The sequence below is a fragment of the Eschrichtius robustus genome, chromosome 9 (assembly GCF_028021215.1).
Source record: "Eschrichtius robustus isolate mEscRob2 chromosome 9, mEscRob2.pri, whole genome shotgun sequence".
Taxonomy (NCBI): domain Eukaryota; kingdom Metazoa; phylum Chordata; class Mammalia; order Artiodactyla; family Eschrichtiidae; genus Eschrichtius; species Eschrichtius robustus.
Genome location: NC_090832.1, coordinates 117,973,774 through 117,996,933, shown reverse-complemented (window position 1 = coordinate 117,996,933; position 23,160 = coordinate 117,973,774). Strand labels below are relative to the sequence as shown.

The 23,160-nt window shown below is 42.8% G+C and overlaps 1 protein-coding gene across 1 annotated transcript in view; it reads right to left on the bottom strand.

Moving 5' to 3' along the window:
• CD109 (CD109 molecule) overlaps positions 1-23,160 on the bottom strand; it is a 128,007-nt gene that overhangs the window by 76,788 nt on the left and 28,059 nt on the right. The window contains exon 5 of the mRNA XM_068551617.1: positions 18,058-18,183. Within this exon, the coding sequence (XP_068407718.1) occupies positions 18,058-18,183 (126 nt within the window). The remainder of the gene's footprint in view (positions 1-18,057; positions 18,184-23,160) is intronic.

Here is a 23,160-nt window from a genome sequence, read left to right as displayed (position 1 = left end):
TGTTGTTGGATTCTGTTTGCTAGTATTTTTTTGAGGATTTTTGCATCTGTATTCATCAGTGATATTGTCTGTAATTTTCTTTTTTTGTAGTATCTTTGTCTGGTTTTGGTATCAGGGTTATGGTGGCCTCATAGAATGAGTTTAGGAGTGTTCTTTCCTCTGCAATGTTTTTGGAAGAGTTTGAGAAGGATGGGTGTTAGCTCTTCTCTAAATGTTTGATAGAATTCACCTGTGAAGCCATCTGGTCCTGGACTTTTGTTTGTTGGAAGATTTTTAATCACAGTTTCAATTTCATTACTTGTGATTGGTCTGTTCATATTTTTTATTTCTTCCTGGTTCAGTCTTGGAAGGTTATACCTTTCTAAGAATTTGTCCATTTCTTCCAGGTTGTCCATTTTATTGGCATAGAGTTGCTTGTAGTAGTCTCTTAGGATGCTTTGTATTTCTGTGGTGTCTGTTGTAACTTCTCCATTTTCATTTCTAATTTTATTGATTTGAGTCCTCTCCCTCTTTTTCTTGATGAGTCTGGCTAATGGTTTATCAATTTTGTTTATCTTCTCAAAGAACCAGCTTTTAGTTTTATTGATCTTTGCTATTGTTTTCTTTGTTTCTATTTCATTTATTTCTGCTCTGATCTTTATGATTTCTTTCCTTCTGCTAACTTTGGGTTTTGTTTGTTCTTCTTTCTTTAGTTTCTTTAGGTGTAAGGTTAGATTGTTTATTTGAGATTTTTCTTGTTTCTTGAGGTAGGCTTGTATAGCTATAAACTTCCCTCTTAGAACTGCTTTTGCTGCATCTCATAGGTTTTGGGTTGTTGTGTTTTCACTGTCATTTGTTTCTATGTATTTCTTTATTTCCTTTTTGATTTCTTGAGTGATTTCTTGGTTATTTAGTAGTGTACTGTTTAGTGTCCATGTGTTTGTGTTTTTTTACAGTTTTTTTCCTGTAATGGATTTCTAATCTCATAGTGTTGTTGTTGGAAAAGTTGCTTGATATGATTTCAATTTTCTTAAATTTTCCAAGGCTTGATTTGTGACCCAGGATGTGATCTATCCAGGAGAATGTTCCATGTGCACTTGAGAAAAAAGTGTATTTTGCTGCTGTCAGGTAGAATGTCCTATAAATATCAGTTAAGTCTACCTGGTCTATTGTGTCATTTAAAGCTTCTGTTTCCTTATTTATTTTCTGTCTGGATGATCTGTCCATTGGTGTAAGTGGGATGTTAAAGTCCCCCACTATTATTGTGTTATTGTCAATTTCCCCTTTTATGGCTGTTAGCATTTGCCTTATGTATTGAGGTGCTCCTATGTTGGGTGCATATATATTTATAATTGTCATATCTTCTTCTTGGATTAATCCCTTGATCATTATGTAGTGTCCTTCCTTGTCTCTTGTAACATTCTTTATTTTAAAGTCTATTTTAGCTGATATGAGTATAGCTACTCCAGCTTTCTTCTGATTTCCATTTGCATGGAATATCTTTTTCCATCCCCTCACTTTCAGTCTGTGTGTGTCCCTAGGTCTGAAGTGGGTCTCTTGTAGACAGCATATATATGGGTCTTGTTTTTGTATCCCTTCAGCCAGTCTGTGTCTTTTGGTTGGAGCATTTAATCCTTTCACGTTTAAGGTAATTATCGATATGTATGTTCCTGTCACCATTTTCTTAATTGTTTTGGGTTTGTTTTTGTAGGTCCTTTTCTTCTCTTGTGTTTCCCACTTAGAGAAGTTCCTTTAGCATTTGTTGTAGAGCTGGTTTGGTGGTGCTGAGTTCTCTTAGCTTTTGCTTGTCTGTAAAGCTTTTGATTTCTCCATCGAATCTGAATGAGATACTTGCCGGGTGGAGTAATCTTGGTTGTAGTTTCTTCCCTTTCATCACTTTAAGTATATCATGCCACTCCCTTCTGGCTTGTAGAGTTTCTGCTGAGAAATCAGCTGTTAACCTTATGGGAGTTCCCTTGTATGTTATTTGTCGTTTTTCCCTTGCTGCTTTCAATAATTTTTCTTTGTCTTTAATTTTTGCCAATTTGATTACTATGTGTCTCGGTGTGTTTCTCCTTGGGTTTATCCTGTATGGGACTCGCTGTGCTTCCTGGACTTGGGTGGCTATTTCCTTTCCCATGTTAGGGAAGTTTTCGACTATAATCTCTTCAAATATTTTCTCTGGTCCTTTCTCTCTCTTTTCTCCTACTGGGACCCCTATAATGCGAATGTTGTTGCATTTAATGTTGTCCCAGAGGTCTCTTAGGCTGTCTTCATTTCTTTTCATTCTTTTTTCTTTATTCTGTTCTGCAGCAGTTGCTGTCAGCATTCCTAGGCTTGTGGCTACATCAGTCTTCAAGGCCAGCATCTTTAACTCTCTGCTCCGTCTTCACATCACCTTCTCCTCTGTGTATCAGCAAGTAACTTCTGCTTTTGCAACTCTTAACCAAAAGAAAATACACTAGAAATGAATTTTAGGAGAAAGCTTTTGATGTGCTAGGAGTCACACACACCCCAGCCCCAGGGATCAGGTGGGAGTTGCTTGCCCCTCACTTCAAGCTTAGGGAAAATGGCTTCAATTGGACAATCCAGAGAGCTGGATGTGTGTCCCCAGGAGCAACCTCAAGCTGTAGTGGGCAGGCACTTGACACACCTGAAAAACCTAGAGAGAAAAATACTGCTGCTGACCTGCTGCATGGAAGGCTGAGCCAAGACAGGATGCTGTGCTGAGTTTCAGGGAGCAAAGAACACATGAGCTTTTTCCCTCAACCAAATGTGCAAAAAAAAGAGAGCCAGCATGAGGCTGTCTTCTATCCTAATCAAAACCAGCCTCCAGAGGCATAAGGCAACCCCAGGAGATGCAACTGGAGGTGTACTGTAGACGCCCAGGAGCTGAAGACGGAGCTGGAGGAAAGAGCCAGCTGGAGGAGAGAAATTCAAAAGCATCAAAGACACTTTGGATGAGAGACTTCCCAGCAACGGTAGGGGTGCTCCAAAGAACCCACAAAAGAGCTCTAAGAAGGAAAGGTGTTCGTTTTAAATGCCTGCCAAGCCCAGAGAGCTCTGATGTCAGCTGACGACAGTATTATTTTAAACCATATTAAATATTTTTGTAGAATAAATATTGGAAAATTCATATGTCTCATCCTTATACATCAAGTAAGAGGTTTTTCTGGGGTTTTTTTAACATCTTTATTGGAGTATAATTGCTTTACAATGGTGTGTTAGTTTCTGCTGTATAACAAAGTGAATCAGCTATACGTATACACATATCCCCATATCTCCTCCCTCTTGCGTCTCCCTCCCACCCTCTCTATCCCACCCCTCTAGGTGGTCACAAAGCACCTAGCTGATCTCCCTGTGTTATGCGGCTGCTTCCCACTAGCTATCTATTCTACATTTGGTAGTGTATATATGTCAATGCCACTCTCTCACTTTGTCCCAGCTTACCCTTCCCCCTCTCCGTGTCCTCAGGTCCATTCTCTATGTCTGCGTCTTTATTCCTGTCCTACCCCTAGGTTCTTCAGAACCATTTTTTTCTTTTTCTTTTTTTTTTTTTAGATTCCATATATATGTGTTGGCATATGGTATTTGTTTTTCTCTTTCTGACTTACTTCACTCTGTATGACAGTCTCTACATCCATCCACCTCGCCACAAATAACTCAATTTTGTTTCTTTTTATGGCTGAGTGATATTCCACTGCATATATGTGCCACATCTTCTTTATCCATTCATCTGTCGATGGACACTTAGATTGCTTCCATGTCCTGGCTATTGTAAATAGAGCTGCAATGAACATTGTGGTACATGACTCTTTTTGAATTATGGTTTTCTCAGGGTATATACCCAGTAGTGATGTAAGAGTTTTTTACCCCTCGCCTCTCTTCCCTCTACCCAATTCAATCCTGCAGGAGTGCAATGCAGCCTCCTGAGTCGGGGACAGGCAGCCAGACCAGAGAAGACCCAAGCTGAGAGAAGGGGGCACTTAATTTTATTGGGCTGGACATATTAATTACTGAATGCAGACTTTTGCATGCATACATGTAACCAAAAATGACAGGACCTCTTATTACCAAAGAATAACCATAAAAGTGGTGGGATTTGCCCTCCACTTCAGGCAATGTTTACATCTGTCATTTCTCTAATATACATCTGTTGACACTCTTGTGACTTACTAGTTTTTAAGTTCTTTGCTAATTTTACGATAAAAATCAAAGAGGGGAAAAAATAGGATATTACATGACTACTGTTCCATAGGTATTAAGGCTAAGCTTAGGAACATTAGTAGGGATCTGAATAAAGCTAAAAATATAGAACTTTCCTGTTGTATGTTAGGTGGGAAGAAACAACAGTCAGTAGACATCTAAAGATGATAAGACACAAACCCTACTTTCAAGGTGCTTACAGTCAGGGAAGGCTACATGTAAGAATGCAAAGAGCTCTAGAATGAAGAGTCACAAGACTGTGCATAAGTCATTTCAGCTCTGGATTCCAGTTCCCTCAGCTGTAAAGTAAGGAATTTGGATCAGAGAACTTGTAAGCCTCTTACACCTTTAAAATTCCATGCGTCAACTAGATGGAGGTGGAGGGACTGCACAACTTGGACGGGGTGAGGGGGTGGGGGTACTGAGGCTCGGAGCTGGGGGACAGAGCTGCAGAGCTGGTAGCAGGCACTGCGGGCCAGGGACCTTGAAACCCCGTCCCCCTAGAACAGAGTTCCCTTTCTGAGTTTATGATTAACCTCTCTCTCCAAAACTTTATTCCCTTTCTTGTCCCCTCTGACCTCAAGCCTGTGCTAGCTGAATGCCAATCAACCAGAGTCAGGTGACTAAGATCACTGTTGCCTATGACATCCTTAATGCACTAAAATCGCTGCTGTAGAGATCATCATTAACGTACAAACTCAGGCTGTTTCTCCAGGGCAAGATGAGCCTACAGACCCCCAAGCCATGGACCACCTGGCCGGAGAACTGTAAATCAGAGACTTCCTGACCCTCAAAACTACAAATAAAGAAATGTCACAAGATGATGATTAAGCTCGGCGTCTTTGTTCTTTTCCTTTAAAAACACCCCAACTGGGCTTCCCTGGTGGTGCAGTGGTTGAGAGTCTGCCTGCCAATGCAGGGGACACGGGTTCGAGCCCTGGTCTGGGAAGATCCCACATGCCGCGGAGCGGCTGGGCCCGTGAGCCACAGTTACTGAGCCTGCGCATCTGGAGCCTGTGCTCCGCAACAAGAGAGGCCACGACAGTGAGAGGCCTGCGCACCGCGATGAAGAGTGGCCCCCGCTCGCCGCAACTGGAGAAAGCCCTCGCACAGACACGAAGACCCAACACAGCCATAAATAAATAAATAAATACTTTTTAAAAAAAAATAAAAAAGCTAAAATATTAAAAAAAAAAACACCCCAACTCACAGACCAGGTTGGAGTGGACCTGACACTTGTTCCCCACTCCCTTGCTTGGCACCCTGAAATAAACCCCTACTCTGCTGCAAATACTGGCTGTCAGAGTTTGGCTTTCTGCACCTGAGCCTGAGCTCAGTGACAAAGTCGTCGAAGAGAAAATTGGAGGAGTTTGTGGGTCAAGCTGTGGAGGGTACTGGACATCTGGCTAATGTGTTAGATTTCATCTGTAGACAGTGGGAGGCTCTAGTAACTTTTATTTCACTCTGAATGTCAATGTTATAAATTTCATACCAGACTTCTGAGGACAGAGAAAGCAAACATGTATGTGAGTGATTCTCTCAAATTATAAAAGATATAAAAATGATACTTTCCTTATTTCCCGCTGATTACGAAAGTAATGCATGGTCAATGTAAAAACACCCAAACATTATTCAGTAGAAAGAATGACATGCTTATGATAAACTCCCAAACAAAAGAAATCATCGATATTTGTTGTCTTATTATTGATTTTTGCAGAAAGTTTCTAGGCAGTAATATGACATGATTAAAGTAGTATTTTAGGGAGATCACAGCATGTGGGGTGATTAAAGGGAAAGGAACTGAAGTCAGGGAGACTCCCAGGGGCTCGCAGCTGTTTACCAAATACATGACTACCTTCTATGTTAGGTCATAATGTTCCAGTCTGAGGGTAACAGGGGACTGCTTTAGGGGGCAACAAAAACTAAAGAGGGATGGATGAATTCAAGAGACACTTTAAAGGAAGAAGTATTAGGTTCAGTGACTGACTGGGTCATGATTGGGGCAAAGGAGAAAGAGGGGTAAAAGGTTTAAGTTAATTAAGTAAGGAGGCCATTGGACTGATGGGGCTCTCATGCCGTGGGTGCCCTACGTAAACAAACCAGGATCTAAGCCTGTGAATGCCTCATGGTTATGAAATCAAAATGCTAAGGACAACCAATCAGATACAGTCACCTAGGCTTTAAGCTATGGTCAATCTATGATTTCCTTTCTTTGCTTCCATCTTTTCTCTATAAAGTCTCTCCTTCACCTCTCGTCTGAGGGGACTGTCCAACCACTTCCAGTTTGGCACTTCCAATTCCAATCGATTTCTGCTCAAATAAACTCAAATTTTTTAATATGCTTCAATTTATCTTTTGAGATTTTGAGATTTCAAGCGTGGTCTTTGGGAGACTGTAAGGTTTTCGAGAAAGCAGGAGAAAGGAGAAGCCCGTGAACAGGTCGAGGTTTTTGTCTTAGATATGAAGAATTATATCTTTTCTGTAAAAGAAAAGGATAAGCATGAGATGGGTGCAGGCAAGGTAGATATGTAAATGTGGCAGAGAAATTTAAAGAAACTCCTATCTGATGACATCTGTTTTCTTTACAAAGTAGAAAGGGAGATTATCTACTGAGAGTGAGGAGGGAGAAACCAGAATCTCCCCGTAAGATAGCATTTTCTTGAATCCCTTCCCTCACTAGAAAGAATCACAAATATTCTGGTACCCATCAAGACTGGAACTAAACATCCGAAGAACTGAAGTTGTTCTATACCCGATAATTACTCATAGTGATATAGGACTTGGGAAGAATGGATCTAACCAACAACCAAGACACAGACTGTTGTCTGTGACACAGGGCTCCAGGTGGAAGGATCCTGGTCCAGGCATCCTATGCCACAAACACGTTCACACCCTAAGAAGTTTCACCATTTGCAGTACCAAATACATTATGCTGTACAAGGGACAAACTGGTTTCCTTAGTAGAAAAGTACGAACTAGAAGCATGCTCTCTTTAAAAAAAAAAAAAAAAAAAAAAATCACTCCTTTAACCCTTTCCGTTCCTACTGAAAGTGGAAAGAATTGACATCTTCAAAGACATGCAACATGACCAGTTTTCTTGGGCACCAAACTCAAGCAAGAGGAAAAAGCAGAAGTGTAGCTACAGCTTTGTACTGAATGGGAAAGGCACACCCTTGAGGCAAAATAATTCCATTTGCTGCTCACTTCTCCTTTTCTTACTCCACCCAGCACCTCAGTACTCATTTCAGGCTCCACCTTGGTACCCAGTGCTGCCGCCAGCAGCTGGCGTCCAGTGAGTTACAACTCTCCCCTATGTCACTGACAAGTAAGCATCATACAGGACTACACACACATCACATGAGTATCAAGTTGCTGCCTTTGAGGTTGTACAATAATAAGATACAATCATTGGGTCCACTGCATAAGGGGTATCCAGGACTTCTCTGTACTTTCTGTGAATCTACCTCAAATAAAAAGTTCTTTTAAAACTTAATCTTCTTTGCTGTGCAAAAGCTTTTAAGTTTCACGAGGTCCCATTTGTTTATTTTTGGTTTTATTTCCATTTCTCTAGGAGCTGGGTCAATGTAAATTGATACAGCCACTATGGAGAACAGTATGGAAGTTCCTTAAAAAACTAAAAATAGAACTACCATACAACCCAGCAATCCCACTACTGGGCATATACCCTGAGAAAACCATAATTCAAAAAGAGTCATATACCAAAATGCTCATTGCAGCTCTATTTACAATAGCCAGGACATGGAAGCAACCTAAGTGTCCATCATCGGATGAATGGATAAAGAAGATGTGGCACATATATACAATGAAATATTACTCAGCCATAAAAAGAAACAAAATTGAGTTATTTGTGGTGAGGTGGGTGGACCTAGAGACTGTCATACAGAGTGAAGTAAGTCAGAAAGAGAAAAATAAACACCGTATGCTAACACATATATATATGGAATCTAAAAAAAAAAAAGGTCATGAAGAACCTAGTGGTAAAATGGGAATAAAGACACAGACCTACTAGAGAATGGACTTGAGGATATGGGGAGGGGGAAGGGTAAGCTGTGACAAAGTGAGAGAGTGGCATGGACATATATACACTACCAAACGTAAAATAGATAGCTAGTGGGAAGCAGCCGCATAGCACAGGGAGATCAGCTCGGTGCTTTGTGACCACCTAGAGGGGTGGGATAGGGAGGGTGGGAGGGAGACTCAAAAGGGAGGAGATATGGGAACATATGTATATGTATAACTGATTCACTTTTTTATAAAGCAGAAACTAACACACCATTGTAAAGCAATTATACTCCAATAAAGATGTTAAAAAAAAAAATTAATCTTCCTACAGATTCACAGACATAGAAAGCAAACTTATTGTTACCAAAGGGGAAAATGGGGGGGAATAAATTAGGAGTTCATGATTAACAGATACACACTACTATATATAAAATAGATAAACAACAAGGACCTACTATATAGCACAGGGAAATATATTCAATATTTTGTAATAGCCTATAATGGAAAAGAATCTGAAAAAATGGATATATATGTATACATAACTGAATCACTGTGCTGACACCTGAAACAAACACAGCATTGTAAATCAACTATACTTCAATTTAAGAAAAGAGATGCAACTCTTAAAAAAAAAATTAAAGTCATAGAACTAAAAAAAAAAAAAATTAATCTTATGGCTCATAATACCAAGATTATACAGTCTGCTAGGTGACAGCAAGCTAATCCGTAGTAAATACACTAATGGATACTACATAGTTCCCTACCAGGCAACCTAATCCTTAATAAATACACTAATGGATACTACATAGTTCCCTACCAGGCAACGCATATGCTGTAACATGAGTCTCCTAGGCTCAAACCCTCAATTCAAAGTCCTGGCTGTTGTGTTCAGAATCTGAGACACTTTGAAAACAATGCAATGTATGAGGGAGTGACACGTGTGGCACCCGAAAATCATGTGACAGAGGTAGGCACCCTCCCCACCAATGCATCCAGACAGCCCTGTTGACATCTATGTTCAACCAAAAAAGTGACTGTCTTAAAACAGCAATTGTAGCACATATTAAATAATTTAATGTTATAGAGCTGAAAAGTATCAGGAAATCTAGCTTCTAGCCCTGACCCTACCCTAACACCACCTGAGCCCAACCAGGTCACTAAGATTCTTCCTCCGTCAAAGGAGGAGACGGGTCTGGGTTACCTCTAAGATCCTCTCCAGCACCAAAACCCTGTGAGATGTGCTGACGGACTTCTCAGACTCCCCATTTCACTGATGATCAGGACACGCTAAAATCCGATCCCAAAGTTTTCTCACTGAAGAGAGGGGTCGGTAAGGGACATGTGAAAGGAAGGGCATCCCTAGGGTAGCTTCTGGAGAGAAAGAACAAGACAAGGAACTCCTGACATAAATTAGCTTGGAGCCAGAATTTAATTAAATGCGCACCCCCAGGGACTGACAATTAGCAGATCAAACGACCTAATAAAGTCACAGGAATAATACGGCACAAAACATGTGCGTGCATCTTGAATCTCACAAGAGACCAGGATATTCAGTTCTTGACTGAAATCTTTTTTAATCTTCAAAATCAGAAAGTCCAGAATATTAATCCAAAAGGCCTGTTTCCTACTGGCTCACAGGTGCACCAAGTACACAACTATATATTGCACACATTCTCAAAATGAAAATATATGAACATATCTCTACTAAGTTGTAGTCTCATATAGAAGACTGGGGCTATAGGTCAGAGAGCATCACAAAGGATAATGACCAGTAGCAACAGTCTAGGAGAAACCATTCAATCACTCCGTTCACTCATTCTTTCATCCCACAAGCATAAATGAGTTCCTACAACAGGACAGAATAAATGTGGAAATTAATCACACAGAACTCTTGTCTTATGGATGCAACCCAAGTGCCCATCAACAGATGACTGGCTTAAGAAGATGTGATACGTGTGTGTGTGTGTGTGTGTACATATACATATATAAAACGGAATACTACTTAGCTGTAAAAAAGAACGAAATTTTGCCATTTTCAGTAACGTGGATGGACCTAGAGAATATTATGCTTAGTGAACTAGGCCAGAGAAAGATAAATACTGTGATATCACTCATATGTGGAATCTAAAAAATAATACAAATGAATCTATAAAGAAAACAGAAATACACTCACAGACATAGAGAACAAACTTATGGTTACCAAAGGGGAAAGGTGGAGGAGGGAGGGATAAATTAGGAGTATGGGATTAACAGACACAAACTACTATACACAAAATAGACAAGCAACAAGGATTTACCGTATATCACAGGAAATTTTACCCAATATCTTGTAATAACCTATAATGGAATATAATCTGAAAAAAAGACAAATCACTATGCTGCACACCTGAAATTAACACAATATTATAAATCAACTCTACTTCAATTAAAAAAAAAAGAACTTGAGTCTTCAAGGAACTCACAATCTAATAAGTAAGGCAGTCATATTCTGTAAAGCTACACTGATCACGGTTTGGAAAGATGAAGCAAATTCTGGAAATAGATGGTGGTGATGTTTGTACAACCATGTGAATGGACTTGATGCTACTGAACTACACACTTAAAAATGGCTAAGATGGTAAATTTCATGTATACCTTACCACACCAAAAAAGGAGAAAGAAAAGCCTACACGGATCAATAAGTGCTGTAGAGGTGCTGGGTAGAAGGACCTAGGGAAGAACGGAGAATGAAGTGTTAGCCTCCACCAGTTGACATGCTCTAAAAAATCAAAATTCTAAGACTAACTCCTCCTTCCTTTTTTCACTGCACATGCAAGCAAGAACTTAAGGTCTTTGCCCCAAAAGGCAGCCTTCTTTCAAGCAGAGGCTAGCAAAAGGATTTTGGAAGCCACATCCACGTTCCAGAGAGGATACACTGTTTGCTGACCTGTCACAGGTGGGTCCATGCTCTGTCCAGCTGTCGTCACCAGCCAGGGGATCACCAGATGCCACTTGTGGAGCGTTCCAAGCTCAAGAGCTGTCCAAACGAATGTGTGCTCTTTTGCAAAGGACAGTGGCTTCAGAAAAACCCTGACAGCAGAAGCAAACTGACCAGGGAACAGCTAAGCAGAAAGATAAGGAGAGGCAGAAAGGCTATAAAAGGCCACGCAGCGCCCCTCTACCTGACGTTCCACAACAACTAGCTCAGGAGAAAGGAGGTATTGTTACAAACAAAGGAACAATTCAGTGCAGACTGCCTCTGAACTACACAACAATTTTACACCCACAAACTAGCACACAGGGCTCCAAAAAAGTGATCTCAGGCCTCGGGGCTATCGCACTTTCTACCTTCTATTTCTTGTCTGCCCGCCCAACACTGGCCTAAGATCAAAACAAGGGCTGAGAAACTGCAGTCAGATGCAGCCAGAAGAGACTAAGAGGTCGTCTGGTTCAGGGGTTCCTACGCAGGCTGTGTATCCAAATCTCCAGAAAAGCTGCTGTAAAAAATTGAGACCGTGACCCCAGATCTGCTTTAGAAAGTCTAGGCTGCCAGGGGGCCGTGCGGAGCTACTCACCTAGAGGGGTCAAGTAAGTAGCTCAGTCTCACCACCAGGGAGTTCCAAGAACAAATCGGGGGCGTGCCTTTTCCACTACCCACCACCGCCTCTCACTGGAAGAGACAGAACCCGAAGAAGCCTAGCTGTGGGCACACAGCAGCACTTCCCAAAACGTGGTCCTGAAAACAAATAAGATCTCCTAGAGCGCTAATTTAACATGCAGACTCCTAGGTCGCGGCCTGCGAAACTGACTTGCAGTCTGGGGGCCGGGCGCTGGGCTGCGCAACTTGAACGAGAGCTGCCATCGGCGGGTTCCCAGGCACACGGGTGCTTGGGAAGCACGGCTAAGTTCCAGCAGCGGGAGCTGTACCAGCCACTCTGGGAGGAAAGACACGCTGTCTGCTCCCAAGGAAGGAAGGTGCAGGGCTGCGATATCCAGAAGCAGGGCTCTCTCAGTGCTCTTCCTTCGGGTCCTCAGAGGAATGTGACACCCATGCTTGAGTCGCCCAGAGACCTGAAACTCTGGGCCAGCCGAGGCTGCCCAAGGGAGAGGGCAGTGCGGTAAGGTCCCTCCTGCCTCCTGGGAGCGTGGTGCTCAGACACCAGCGCCAGCCTCTCTTTTAAAGAACCTCTAAAACTGCCTTCTAGTAACCTGGCATACAATTGATAATCAAAGATGCCAGAAACTTTGCGACTAAATCCAGAATCTACATACAACAGAAGATGCGTCAGCCTTAAAAAGGAAGGAAATTCTGACGCGTGCTATAACCTGGATGAGCCTTGAAGACATTAAACTAAGTGGAATAAAGTCACAAAAAGACATACACTCTATGAGTCCACTTATGTGAGGTACTTAGAGTAGTCAAAATCATGGAGACAGAAAGTAGGACGATGGGTGCCGGGGACGTGAGGGCAGGGCTGGGAGGAGGGAAATGGGCAGTTATTGTTTCATAGGTACAGAGTTTCAGTTTTGCAAGATGAAAAGAGTTCTGGAGACAGATGGTGCACAACATTGTTGCAAAACATTGTGAATGTATTTAATACCACTGAACTGTACACTTAAAAATAGTTAAGACAGTACATCTCCCGTTATGTATATTTTACCACAATTTTAAAAATAGGGAGGAAAAAAAAAAACATTTGCAACTATTTGGGAGAACCAAGGACACCAGTCAAGAGATAAGGCAACTAGAGAAATACTACAAAAAACAAAAATACAAGCGATGCCTGACTTTTAAAACAAATCATCTTCCCAAGGTGTATTTGTAAGATGATTATCAACTTAGAGCACATTTCCCCACTTGACCTATAATGTACATGAGGTAAAACACGTGTCTGTGGAGGGGTATTATGGCTAAAGTAAACCCCTTCCCTCTGCGGGGAGGGTCTGGTGCTCCAGGAAGTTAAGGGAGAACTGATGGAAAAGGGCCTGGAGACGTGGAAGGGACCAAAGTGTGGGAGAGCCGGCAGGGACGGTGTTTGTTCCCAAAGCAGCAAAGAACAAGTCCCATCCGATGCAATCATATAGATTAAGTATATGCATAAATAGCACACAAAAAAGTCAGCGTTCTTACTAAATTTTACTAACTTCAAGAGGGCTTAAAAATAATAATCATCAAGACTTGTTTTATAATAATGCCACTCTGATTATCTGCATGTCACTACAAATCAAAGCTCTGGTAAGTCCTGTACACATTGTCCTTCAGTAGTAATACTAAAATCAGGCCATATTTTTTCTAGAGACAAAATGGGATTTCAAAACAGTCTCCTGAAAATAATTATTTTCCCCTCCCTAAAATTTATACTAAGAATCGTCACTGCCTTGGGAAAATAAAAATATGGTCTATAATGGTGGATTGTTTAAATAATAAATATATTTCCTACATAATAATTATTCACAGCTAAATGGAAAAGAGTTCAATAATAAGCAATATAGAGTCCTTGAATGCTGTATTGGAGTCAAGGAAAGAAACCAGAGACCAAGGCTGGATCCAGTTTGCTTCTCATAACATTTCTTTGACTGTACTGACCTCTGGTGGCCATTGGAGGAATCTTTTTTTTTTTAATAACGGGGTTTATTTCCCCTCAGTTGTGTGCCTTAACGTTGTATCACCTAGGGGGGATCCTTTCACAATGTATATGTATATTAAATCATCACATTGTACACTTTAAATATCTTACAATTTTATTTGTCAATTATATCTCAACAAAGCTGGAAGGAAAAAACATGATATCACCACTAATAAGTTCCTGATCAATATGTCTGTCTTCAAAAAGATAAAGATGTTTATAGAATGTGGAAAAGGGGACATTATATTTAGTTCAAGACCAATGACTATGATATAGCTTTCACGCATTCATTGAACAAGTACTGACTTCTACCTTGTGCAAAGAACCGTGCTAAGTCTCCAAGACACAGGGGAACAAGGCTCTGCCTACAGACCTCATACAGACTCTGCGTATCAGGTCCTGCCAATCAAGTGACAGGAATGGACCAAGAGAAGCACAGCGTGCTACGCAAACGTTCAGAGGCACTAGGCCATCAAAGATAATGCCTGAGGACAAAAGCAAGGAGCTAGAAAAACAGCAGAAAAACAGCGTTCCAGGCAGAGGAAGCAGCCCGCGGGGAAGGCTCTGGGACAGGACAGACTGGCGAGTTTAAGAAACTTAAGGAGTAATACATCTAAAGCATAGAGTTCAAGGGTAAGGGTGGCCCTTAACGAGGCCAAAGAGGTGGGCAAGGACCAGATTTTGTGAATGTTTTTTAATTTTTCAAGCACTTGAATTTCCTTAAGAGCATTTATCTTTTTTTCCTATTAAAGCAATAGGACAGGTCAAGTCCACAAACTACTACCTGAGAAATCCGGTAATTCTTTCACCCTACAGTCTCACACCTCCCAGCCTTTCTCCACTATTCTAGTCTCCTCTCTCCCCTGGTACATATTCTGTGTGCCACTCACTGAACAAAGGAATCCCTCAGAGGCTGCTACCCGCAAGGCTGAGACCGGGTCACTGTGCAGAGGTGGCCTCGGAATGGTCCAGCGATGGACATCGGACCCAGTGACCCATCCGCGGGCTGCCCGCCACCCATGCAGAGGCTTGCTTGTAGTACTCTGAGGAGATGGTTATCAGGCTGAGCCAATGCGCTCAGTCGAGATCTGGACCAGAGGACATCCTAGAGGTCGGAGAGAAGCGAGGGGAACGGGGCCGACCACAAGGACAGAGGAAGCCGCTGGCCCCAAAGCACAGGCACTCATGCTGAGAACAGACCATCTTTACCCCAGGGGGCCTGAGTGAGACTCGCTCCTTGGAGGCACCTGACGGGCCTCACTGACTGAGCGCCTCACAAGTCCTCTGCTGTTGCACTACCTCGTGTTCTTCTGTCACCCTTGTGTCACTTAACTTTGTCATATTAGTCATCTCCCCACAATAGTCTTTGAAGACAGAGATCAGGTGTTAGGCTTCCTGGTATCACATCACAGCACTATAAGCCCTCAACACATATTTGATGGAGGATGGTAGATGGATGGATGGACGGGTGGATGGATGAATGGATAGATGGATGGATGGACAAACAGCTGATTCCTGGGGAAATGATAATGAAACCAAAACGTGGGAACAGAGAATAAAGTCCTAACTCCTTAAAACTCACAACATGCGTCCTAATCTGCAGCTCCCAGCATCCTCGACATGTGTCAGTCCCTCCGTTCTCCCCAGTCCCCAGACCCCGGGGCTCTCCTCCACCTTCCCCACCTCGACACAAACCCTCCTCTCTCCTACGTCTCACAAACACCTACTCTGTCCTCCTTTTCTACAAGCTCCAATGTCTGGTCCACCCAGCATTCATCACCCCCCGCTCTCAGCGCCCGTAGCTCCTCACACGCTTTCTCATTTCCTCTGTGGCACAAACTCTCCACGAGCCCAGCGCACTCCTTATCTTCATGCAGACGCTCAAAAAACATGTGCTAAGGGGACCTAGCTCTGCTTTTAAAATGTGGCCCCCGAAAATGCTAACTAAAGGAAAATTTTTTAATTTTTAATTTATTAGGTACTTGGTACTTTTATCTCACCTCAGGCCACCTGCTAATGAATGACTATTCCTTCTAATAAAGTGGCTCTCGAAGGAGGAGGGAGAGGGCATTTTTCGAAGGGGACATTTGGTGACATCTGGAGACATCTCTGGTTGTCACGACTTGGAGGGAGGGGACGGCTGCAACTGGCATTTAGTGAGTAAAGGTCAGAGATGTTGCTAAACGTCCCACAGTGCACAGGACATCCCCGCAACAAACAATTTTTTACCGTAATGTCAAAAGTGAGAAGCCCTGTTCTAATAGAATTTTTAAAGCTCTTATTTGTGAATTTATATACATTTTAATAAATTCCAAAGAAAAAAGTTAGAAAATATTCAATGAATCTTCAAACACCACAGAGTGATGCACCAGAGAAAACCCGAGGCGGAGACACGGAGGGCGTTCTAGTGCCCCTGCCCTGTGAGATCTCAGAGCCATGGGAGTTGGCAGCAAATACGGGAGTAAGCGGGGGAGCTGGGCAGAAAGAAGCATTGGGGAGCAGAAGATTGCGGTAGCTGTTAAGGTCATTAGAGTTTTGTTTTTGTTTTTGCTTTTGTTTTTAACATCTTTCTTGGAGTATAATTGCTTTACAATGCTGTGCTAGTTTCTACCGTACAACAAAGTGAATCAGCTATACATATACCTACATCCCCATATCCCCTCCCTCTTGCGTCTCCCTCCCACCCTCCCTATCCCACCCCTCTAGGTGGTCACAAAGCACCGAGCTGAGCTCCCTCTGCTATGCGGCTGCTTCCCACTAGCTATCTATTTTACATTTGGTAGTGTATATATGTCCATGCCACTCTCTCACTTCGTCCCAGCTTACCCTTCCCCCTCCCCGTGTCCTCAAGTCCATTCTCTACGTCTGCGTCTTTATTCCTGTCCTGCCCCTAGGTTCATTAGAACCTTTTTTTTTTTTTTTTTAGATTCCATATATATGTGTTAGCATACAGTATTTGTTTTTCTCTTTCTGACTTACTTCACTCTGTATGACAGACACTAGGTCCATCCACCTCACTACAAATAACTCAATTTCGTTTCTTTTTATGGCTGAGTAATATTCCATTGTATATATGTGCCACATCTTCTTTATCCATTCATCTGTCGATGGACACTTAGGTTGCTTCCATGTCCTGGCTATTGTAAATAGTGCTGCAATGAACATTGGGGTACATGTATCTTTTTGAATTATGGTTTTCTCAGGGTATATGCCCAGTAGTGGGATTGCTGGGTCATATGGTAGTTCTATTTTTAGTTTTTCAAGGAACTTCCATACTGTTCTTCATAGTGGCTGTATCAATTTACATTCCCACCAACAGTGCAAGAGGGTTCTCTTTTCTCCACACCCTCTCCATCATTTATTGTTTGTAGATTTTTTGATCATGGCCATTCTGACCAGTGTGAGGTGGTACCTCATTGTAGTTTTGATTTGCGTTTCTCTAATGATTAGTGATTTTGAGCATCCTTTCATGTGTTTGTTGGCTGCATGAGCTGCTTGTATATTTGGGAGATGAATGCTCTGTCCGTTGATTCGTTTGCAAATATTTTCTCCCATTCTGAGGGTTGTGTTTTCATCTTGTTTATGGTTTCCTTTGCTGTGCAAAAGCTTTTAAGTTTCATTAGGTCCCACTTGTTTATTTTTGTCTTTATTTCCATTACTCTAGGACGTGGGTCAAAAAGGATCTTGCTGTAATTTATGTCATAGAGTGTTCTGCCTATGTTTTCCTCTAAGAGTTTTATAGTGTCTGGCCTTATGAAATTAGAACACTCCCTAACACCATATACAAAAATAAACTCAAAATGGATTAAAAACCTAAAGGTCACTAGAGTTTTTAAAACAAAGATAAAGTAGGTTAGACCAATCTCTCATCAGAAGTCATTACTCTGAGACATAAGATTTGCCAAATAATAGCTATGTATTCATTACTTAGTTTTAAAATAGTCAATGTGTGCAATAACTAAATACAGTAAATATTTAATCAGCTTTATACTAAAATGTGAAATGTCTTAACCTTCAAACATTACATTATGTAAAAAGACAACAATGATTAAAACTCTAATATGTTATAACACAGGCTAACCCATTGGTAACAATAGTAAATTAAAAATAAAACCACTTAACTTATCTAGATACTCAGATTAATGTTTTTCTCTTCACTAAATAAATGACTTCAGAGATATTTTCCCCACCGGACCTATTTAAAACATTTTAACATTCCCCCCCAAAATGTATTTATACTCACATTCACTTGAACTTGGATGGACCAGTCACCAAGTATTGGATGGGAAGATAATTGGAAAGTTTTGGAAACGACTCCAAGATCACTTTGTTCTGACAACCACTGTTGGATCAAATTTGACTTGGGATCCTACAATGAAAACCATATGCATGTTAACGATATAAAGACCCCCACGTGACGTGGATCCGACCTGGTTACGGATACGGCCCTGCAGTGCTCCCAGGCACATCCAAAATGTGGGACAGAGGGAGCTCTTGGAAAATGTCAGCTCTATACTACCAAAGAAGATGAATAAAAATTACTTCTTTTCTCATATTCTCCTGAGAACGCCTTTATTCTGCTCTACCTTTTAAATCTTGGCACGTACTTCCTTCTACATGAAACACTACATCACGTACCTCACCAAACCTGCGCTGCTGCTGGTGTTGTTGCTGAGAGGAAACCCCACTGCAGGGATAACGGGCCCCTGTATTAAAGGCACTCTGCCTTCTCACCACCACTCACACGTCATTCAGTCACTAGGATTCTCCTCCAGAGTAGGATTATCCTCCCATTACAGCTGAGAAAACGGGCGCCCAGAGAGGTTAGGTAAGCCCTCAACCACAAACAGCTGGCCCGATATCACAGCACCAACACGTGACGGAACTCAGGATTCAAACGCACGTGTCTTTCGATTCGACAAAAGCAGTGTCACGGGGGTGCTTAACCAAGGGGATGCGTGAAGAACACCGGAGTCTTCCCAGGCTCTCCCAGAGCACGCTCCCTCCATCCAATCCCATCCCAGCCCTGCCAACTCTGCCCCTTTAACATCTCACATCCAGCCACCGTTTTCTAACTATCGCAACTAACCTCTCTCCTCCAGTCTTGCCCCTCCGATACGTCTTCCCCACCGCCAGACACAAACCTGGGGCTGAGGCAAAGGGGTTGCAACACCAGGCACAGTTCCTGGCAAATTACAAGCAATGAGCAAACGCTCGCTATGACCAGTGTATCAGACCACCGGGTGACGATGACTTCTGTTCGCCAACGGAATGAGATCTACACTCCTCTGCGTAGTTTACAAGGCTTAGGAAGCTGACCCCATCTACATTTCTAGGCACATCTTCCTCCAGACATACAGACTTGTTTGCAATTCGCCCCAAATGCCCATGCACCAAGGCCTCTACCGTTGCTGCATGGGAGGCCCTTCCTTCCTTGTCCACATGGTGAAATAAGCTCCAACTTCCTGCCTTCTACACATGCCTCCAAGAGGCAGGAGTGACCACTCCCTGGAGAAACCCCAATGCGCCCGGAGTTTACCCCCCTGACATGCACTACTGTTTAAGGTTCTCATTTGTTATCTGGGTTTTTCGGTGTTTTTTGTCATTGTTACTTTTTGGTTTTGGTGTTTCTTTGTTCCCTGGATTATGAACTCTGGGATCAAATTTTTTCCCTGATTCTTTTTTTTTTTTTTTTGAATTTTATTTTATTTATTTTTTTATATAGCAGGTTCTTATTAGTTATCCATTTTATACATATTAGTGTATACATATCAATCCCAATCTCCCAGTTCATCCCACCACCATCCCTGATTCCTAATCTCTATCCTCTGACTCAAGGTAGAGGGTTGGCCTGCTTTTTAGAAGGCAGAGGAAACCTCCCTCCGCGAGCTGGGGAGAGCGTGTAAGTCGGGGTAAGTACAATGCTGAGAACTGAGTAGGAAGTGGTCTAGGAAGGCAGAAACTAATTGTTAAAACCAAAGACCAGGGCGCTTCCCCGGTGGCGCAGTGGTTAAGAATCCACCTGCCAATGCAGGGGACACGGGTTCGATCCCTGGTCCAGGAAGATCCCACATGCCGCGGAGCAACTAAGCCTGTGAGCCACAACGACTGAGCCCGTGAGCCACAACTACTGAAGCCTGTGCGCCTAGAGCCTGTGCTCCACAACAAGAGAAGCCACTGCAATGAGAAGCCCGCGCACCACAACAAAGAGTAGCCCCCGCTCGCCACAACTAGAGAAAGCCTGTGTGCAGCAACGAAGACCCAACACAGCCAAAAATAAATAAATAAATTAAAAAAAAAAAAAAACCAAAGACCACAAGCGGGTCAAGAATAAGCAGGTCACCATCCTTGGCAAGACCTGGGGCAGGCACTGCAGTCAGAGCTGGCTCTCCTGCCCCTGTCAAGACTGGGATGGCTACGGAGCTCAAAGGATCAAAAACAAATAAAGAAATACAAAGAGCGAATAAATATATGCTGTCTAATAATGAAGGGAATGTAAATGAAAACAATGAAAGGCCATTTTTCTTCCATCACACTGACAAAAATAAAAAATGATAATAATAATTCCCAGTGTCGCTTAAAATGTAGGGAAAGAAATGCACATAGTCCGCCGATGTATTATTTTGGTGAAGATACACATTTCTCCCACAACCCTACAAACAAAGGAAATCCAAACTGAAGTCTTTGATGACCTGGAGGATCTGCAGGGCTGGGAGTGAATGAGATAAATCCCTCCTTTCCCAAGCCTGTCTTGGACCTGGGCATATCACCCACAAGGAAGAGACAGAGAATGTAGAAATGCCAGAAGTCCTTACAGAGCCCATGAGGATTTGCACAGGTGACGCATGGTGGCGTCACAGCAGAGCCCAGAATTTGCATGTGGTCGCCTTCTACTGGGATGCACACAGGACAGCCACGTATGATGTGAACAGTGCCCCTGTCACAGCCGGAACAGCCACGTGGCTGGAGACACCGGGAAAGTGGCCCCTCGTGCTCTTCGAGTCACCTCTGCACGGCCTGGGCTCTCCATCAGGTGCCTGTGCCCGCCATCTCAAGCAATAAACTCCCTGGCTGGAGAAGGCAAATATTTCTGCCCGTCCCCAGAGTCCTGGATTATGCACCAGGTGTGTGCCTAGCACGTAGAATTAAAGACATCAAATCACTTAAACGAGGTGCCACCACTGCTCCAGGCCAAAGTGTCAGAGCAAAGTCACAGGGCGGACCCCAAGCTAGCAGCTGTGTCCACAAGATCGTTCACCTGTACCAGGAGCAACAACTTCTCAGGAAGGGCAGCCAGGGTAGAAAACAGCGTGCCAGCTGCCATCACAGCGTTGGAGACACTTATTTCCATAGTGTAAGGACAGACCGGCTGCAGGAAGCCAGAATTAGGGGAAGAGGTTTATGCCACCATAGAAAGGTCCCTGAAGCCCCTTTGCTTCCTGAGAAAGTCAGTTATTGGGTCAGGGAAAACACCCGATGATCCCAAAAAAACACTGAACATGCCTGAACATGCTATGACGGTCCATATTTTAGCCACATCCTATAGTCAGTCATTCTTGGCTGGGCAAGATGGGCCCCAAAAAGCTGGCCTCCTGTAGTTCCCAGATGCCTTCCCCACACTTGCCTGCAGGTGGTGCTGTGCTAGACAGTACAACTTCGTCCAAGTCAGGGGCTCTCGTGAACACTACAGTCCCACTTTGCTCTGGGAAGTTTTTCTAAGAAACCACCTGTCCCATACTGAAAGATGTAGAAAAAGAAAACATCAGAGTCTGGTGAACCCTGGCCCAAACGACTGTTTTCAGATGGAGGAGCGCAGGGTGAGGGCATTCACATCAATGCTCTGACCCATGAGTACTGTGGTGAGTATGGCACCCACATGTGCATTCACTCACTGGTCCCAAACACAGTGGGTTCCGGGTAGAACTCTCCTGCCCCGGCCAAGGGGACCACCCATCAGCCAGGCCAGCGGGATCCCTCAGGACCAGGAATAGCAAGAGGAAGGGCTCTCTGTGCACTTCTGGGAAAGCCAAATGTGACAGGCGGAGTCCAAAATCGGAGAGAGGAGCCCAAAGAATCCACAAATCACAATCAGCAGGGTTCGTTCTGGGTCAACGCTTACAACAGACAATTTATCCAGGGCTGATTTTTATTCTCCTGAGACACAAAGAGGCAGATCGATTGTAAACAGCCAGACACAGGCAGACGTTCACTTCCAAACCCTCCATTTACATATAGCATTTAGTAAGTTCTCAGTATTTGTGGATAAATGATGAAGGACAGTATGAATGGCGTCCATAAACTGCTCAGAGAGTTACATGAATTTCGAAATGCTATTCACTATGGCGACCTGCTTTATTCCAACACAGCAAAGGCAGACATTCACAGAGCTGCTAACTCTGAAATAATACCAGTTCCATTCAAGAAACATGCCAACCAATGTGATATTTGCTATAAACACATCTTGGCTTGAAGTTATATGTATACATGTTTTGTTTGCTTGATTTTTGTTTGTGTGTTTGTTTAGTTCACAACAACAGAAAAAACTAAGAAGAATAGGAAGGTACTGAAATAAAAAGCCTAAATTTGCCTTCCATTCTGTTATTCCTCAGAACATTTTTTTTCCTGTTTCAGATTTTTTTTTTAACATCTTTATTGGAGTGTAATTGCTTTATAATGGTGTGTTAGTTTCTGCTGTATAACAAAGTGAATCAGCTATACATATACCTACATCCCCATATCCCCTCCCTCTTGCGTCTCCCTCCCACCCTCCCTATCCCACCCCTCTAGGTGGTCACAAAGCACCGAGCTGAGCTCCCTCTGCTATGCGGCTGCTTCCCACTAGCTATCTATTTTACATTTGGTAGCGTATATATGTCCATGCCACTCTCTCACTTCGTCCCAGCTTACCCTTCCCCCTCCCCGTGTCCTCAAGTCCATTCTCTACGTCTGCGTCTTTATTCCTGTCCTGCCCCTAGGTTCATTAGAACCTTTTTTTTTTTTAGATTCCATATATATGTGTTAGCATACAGTATTTGTTTTTCTCTTTCTGACTTACTTCACTCTGTATGACAGACTCTAGGTCCATCCACCTCACTACAAATAACTCAATTTCGTTTCTTTTTATGGCTGAGTAATATTCCATTGTATATATGTGCCACATTTTTTTTTAACATCTTTCTTGGAGTATAATTGCTTTACAATGGTGTGTTAGTTTCTGCTGTATAACAAAGTGAATCAGCTATACATATACATATATCCCCATATCTCCTCCCTCTTGCGTCTCCCTCCCACCCTCCCTATCCCACCCCTCTAGGTGGTCACAAAGCACCGAGCTGATCTCCCTGTG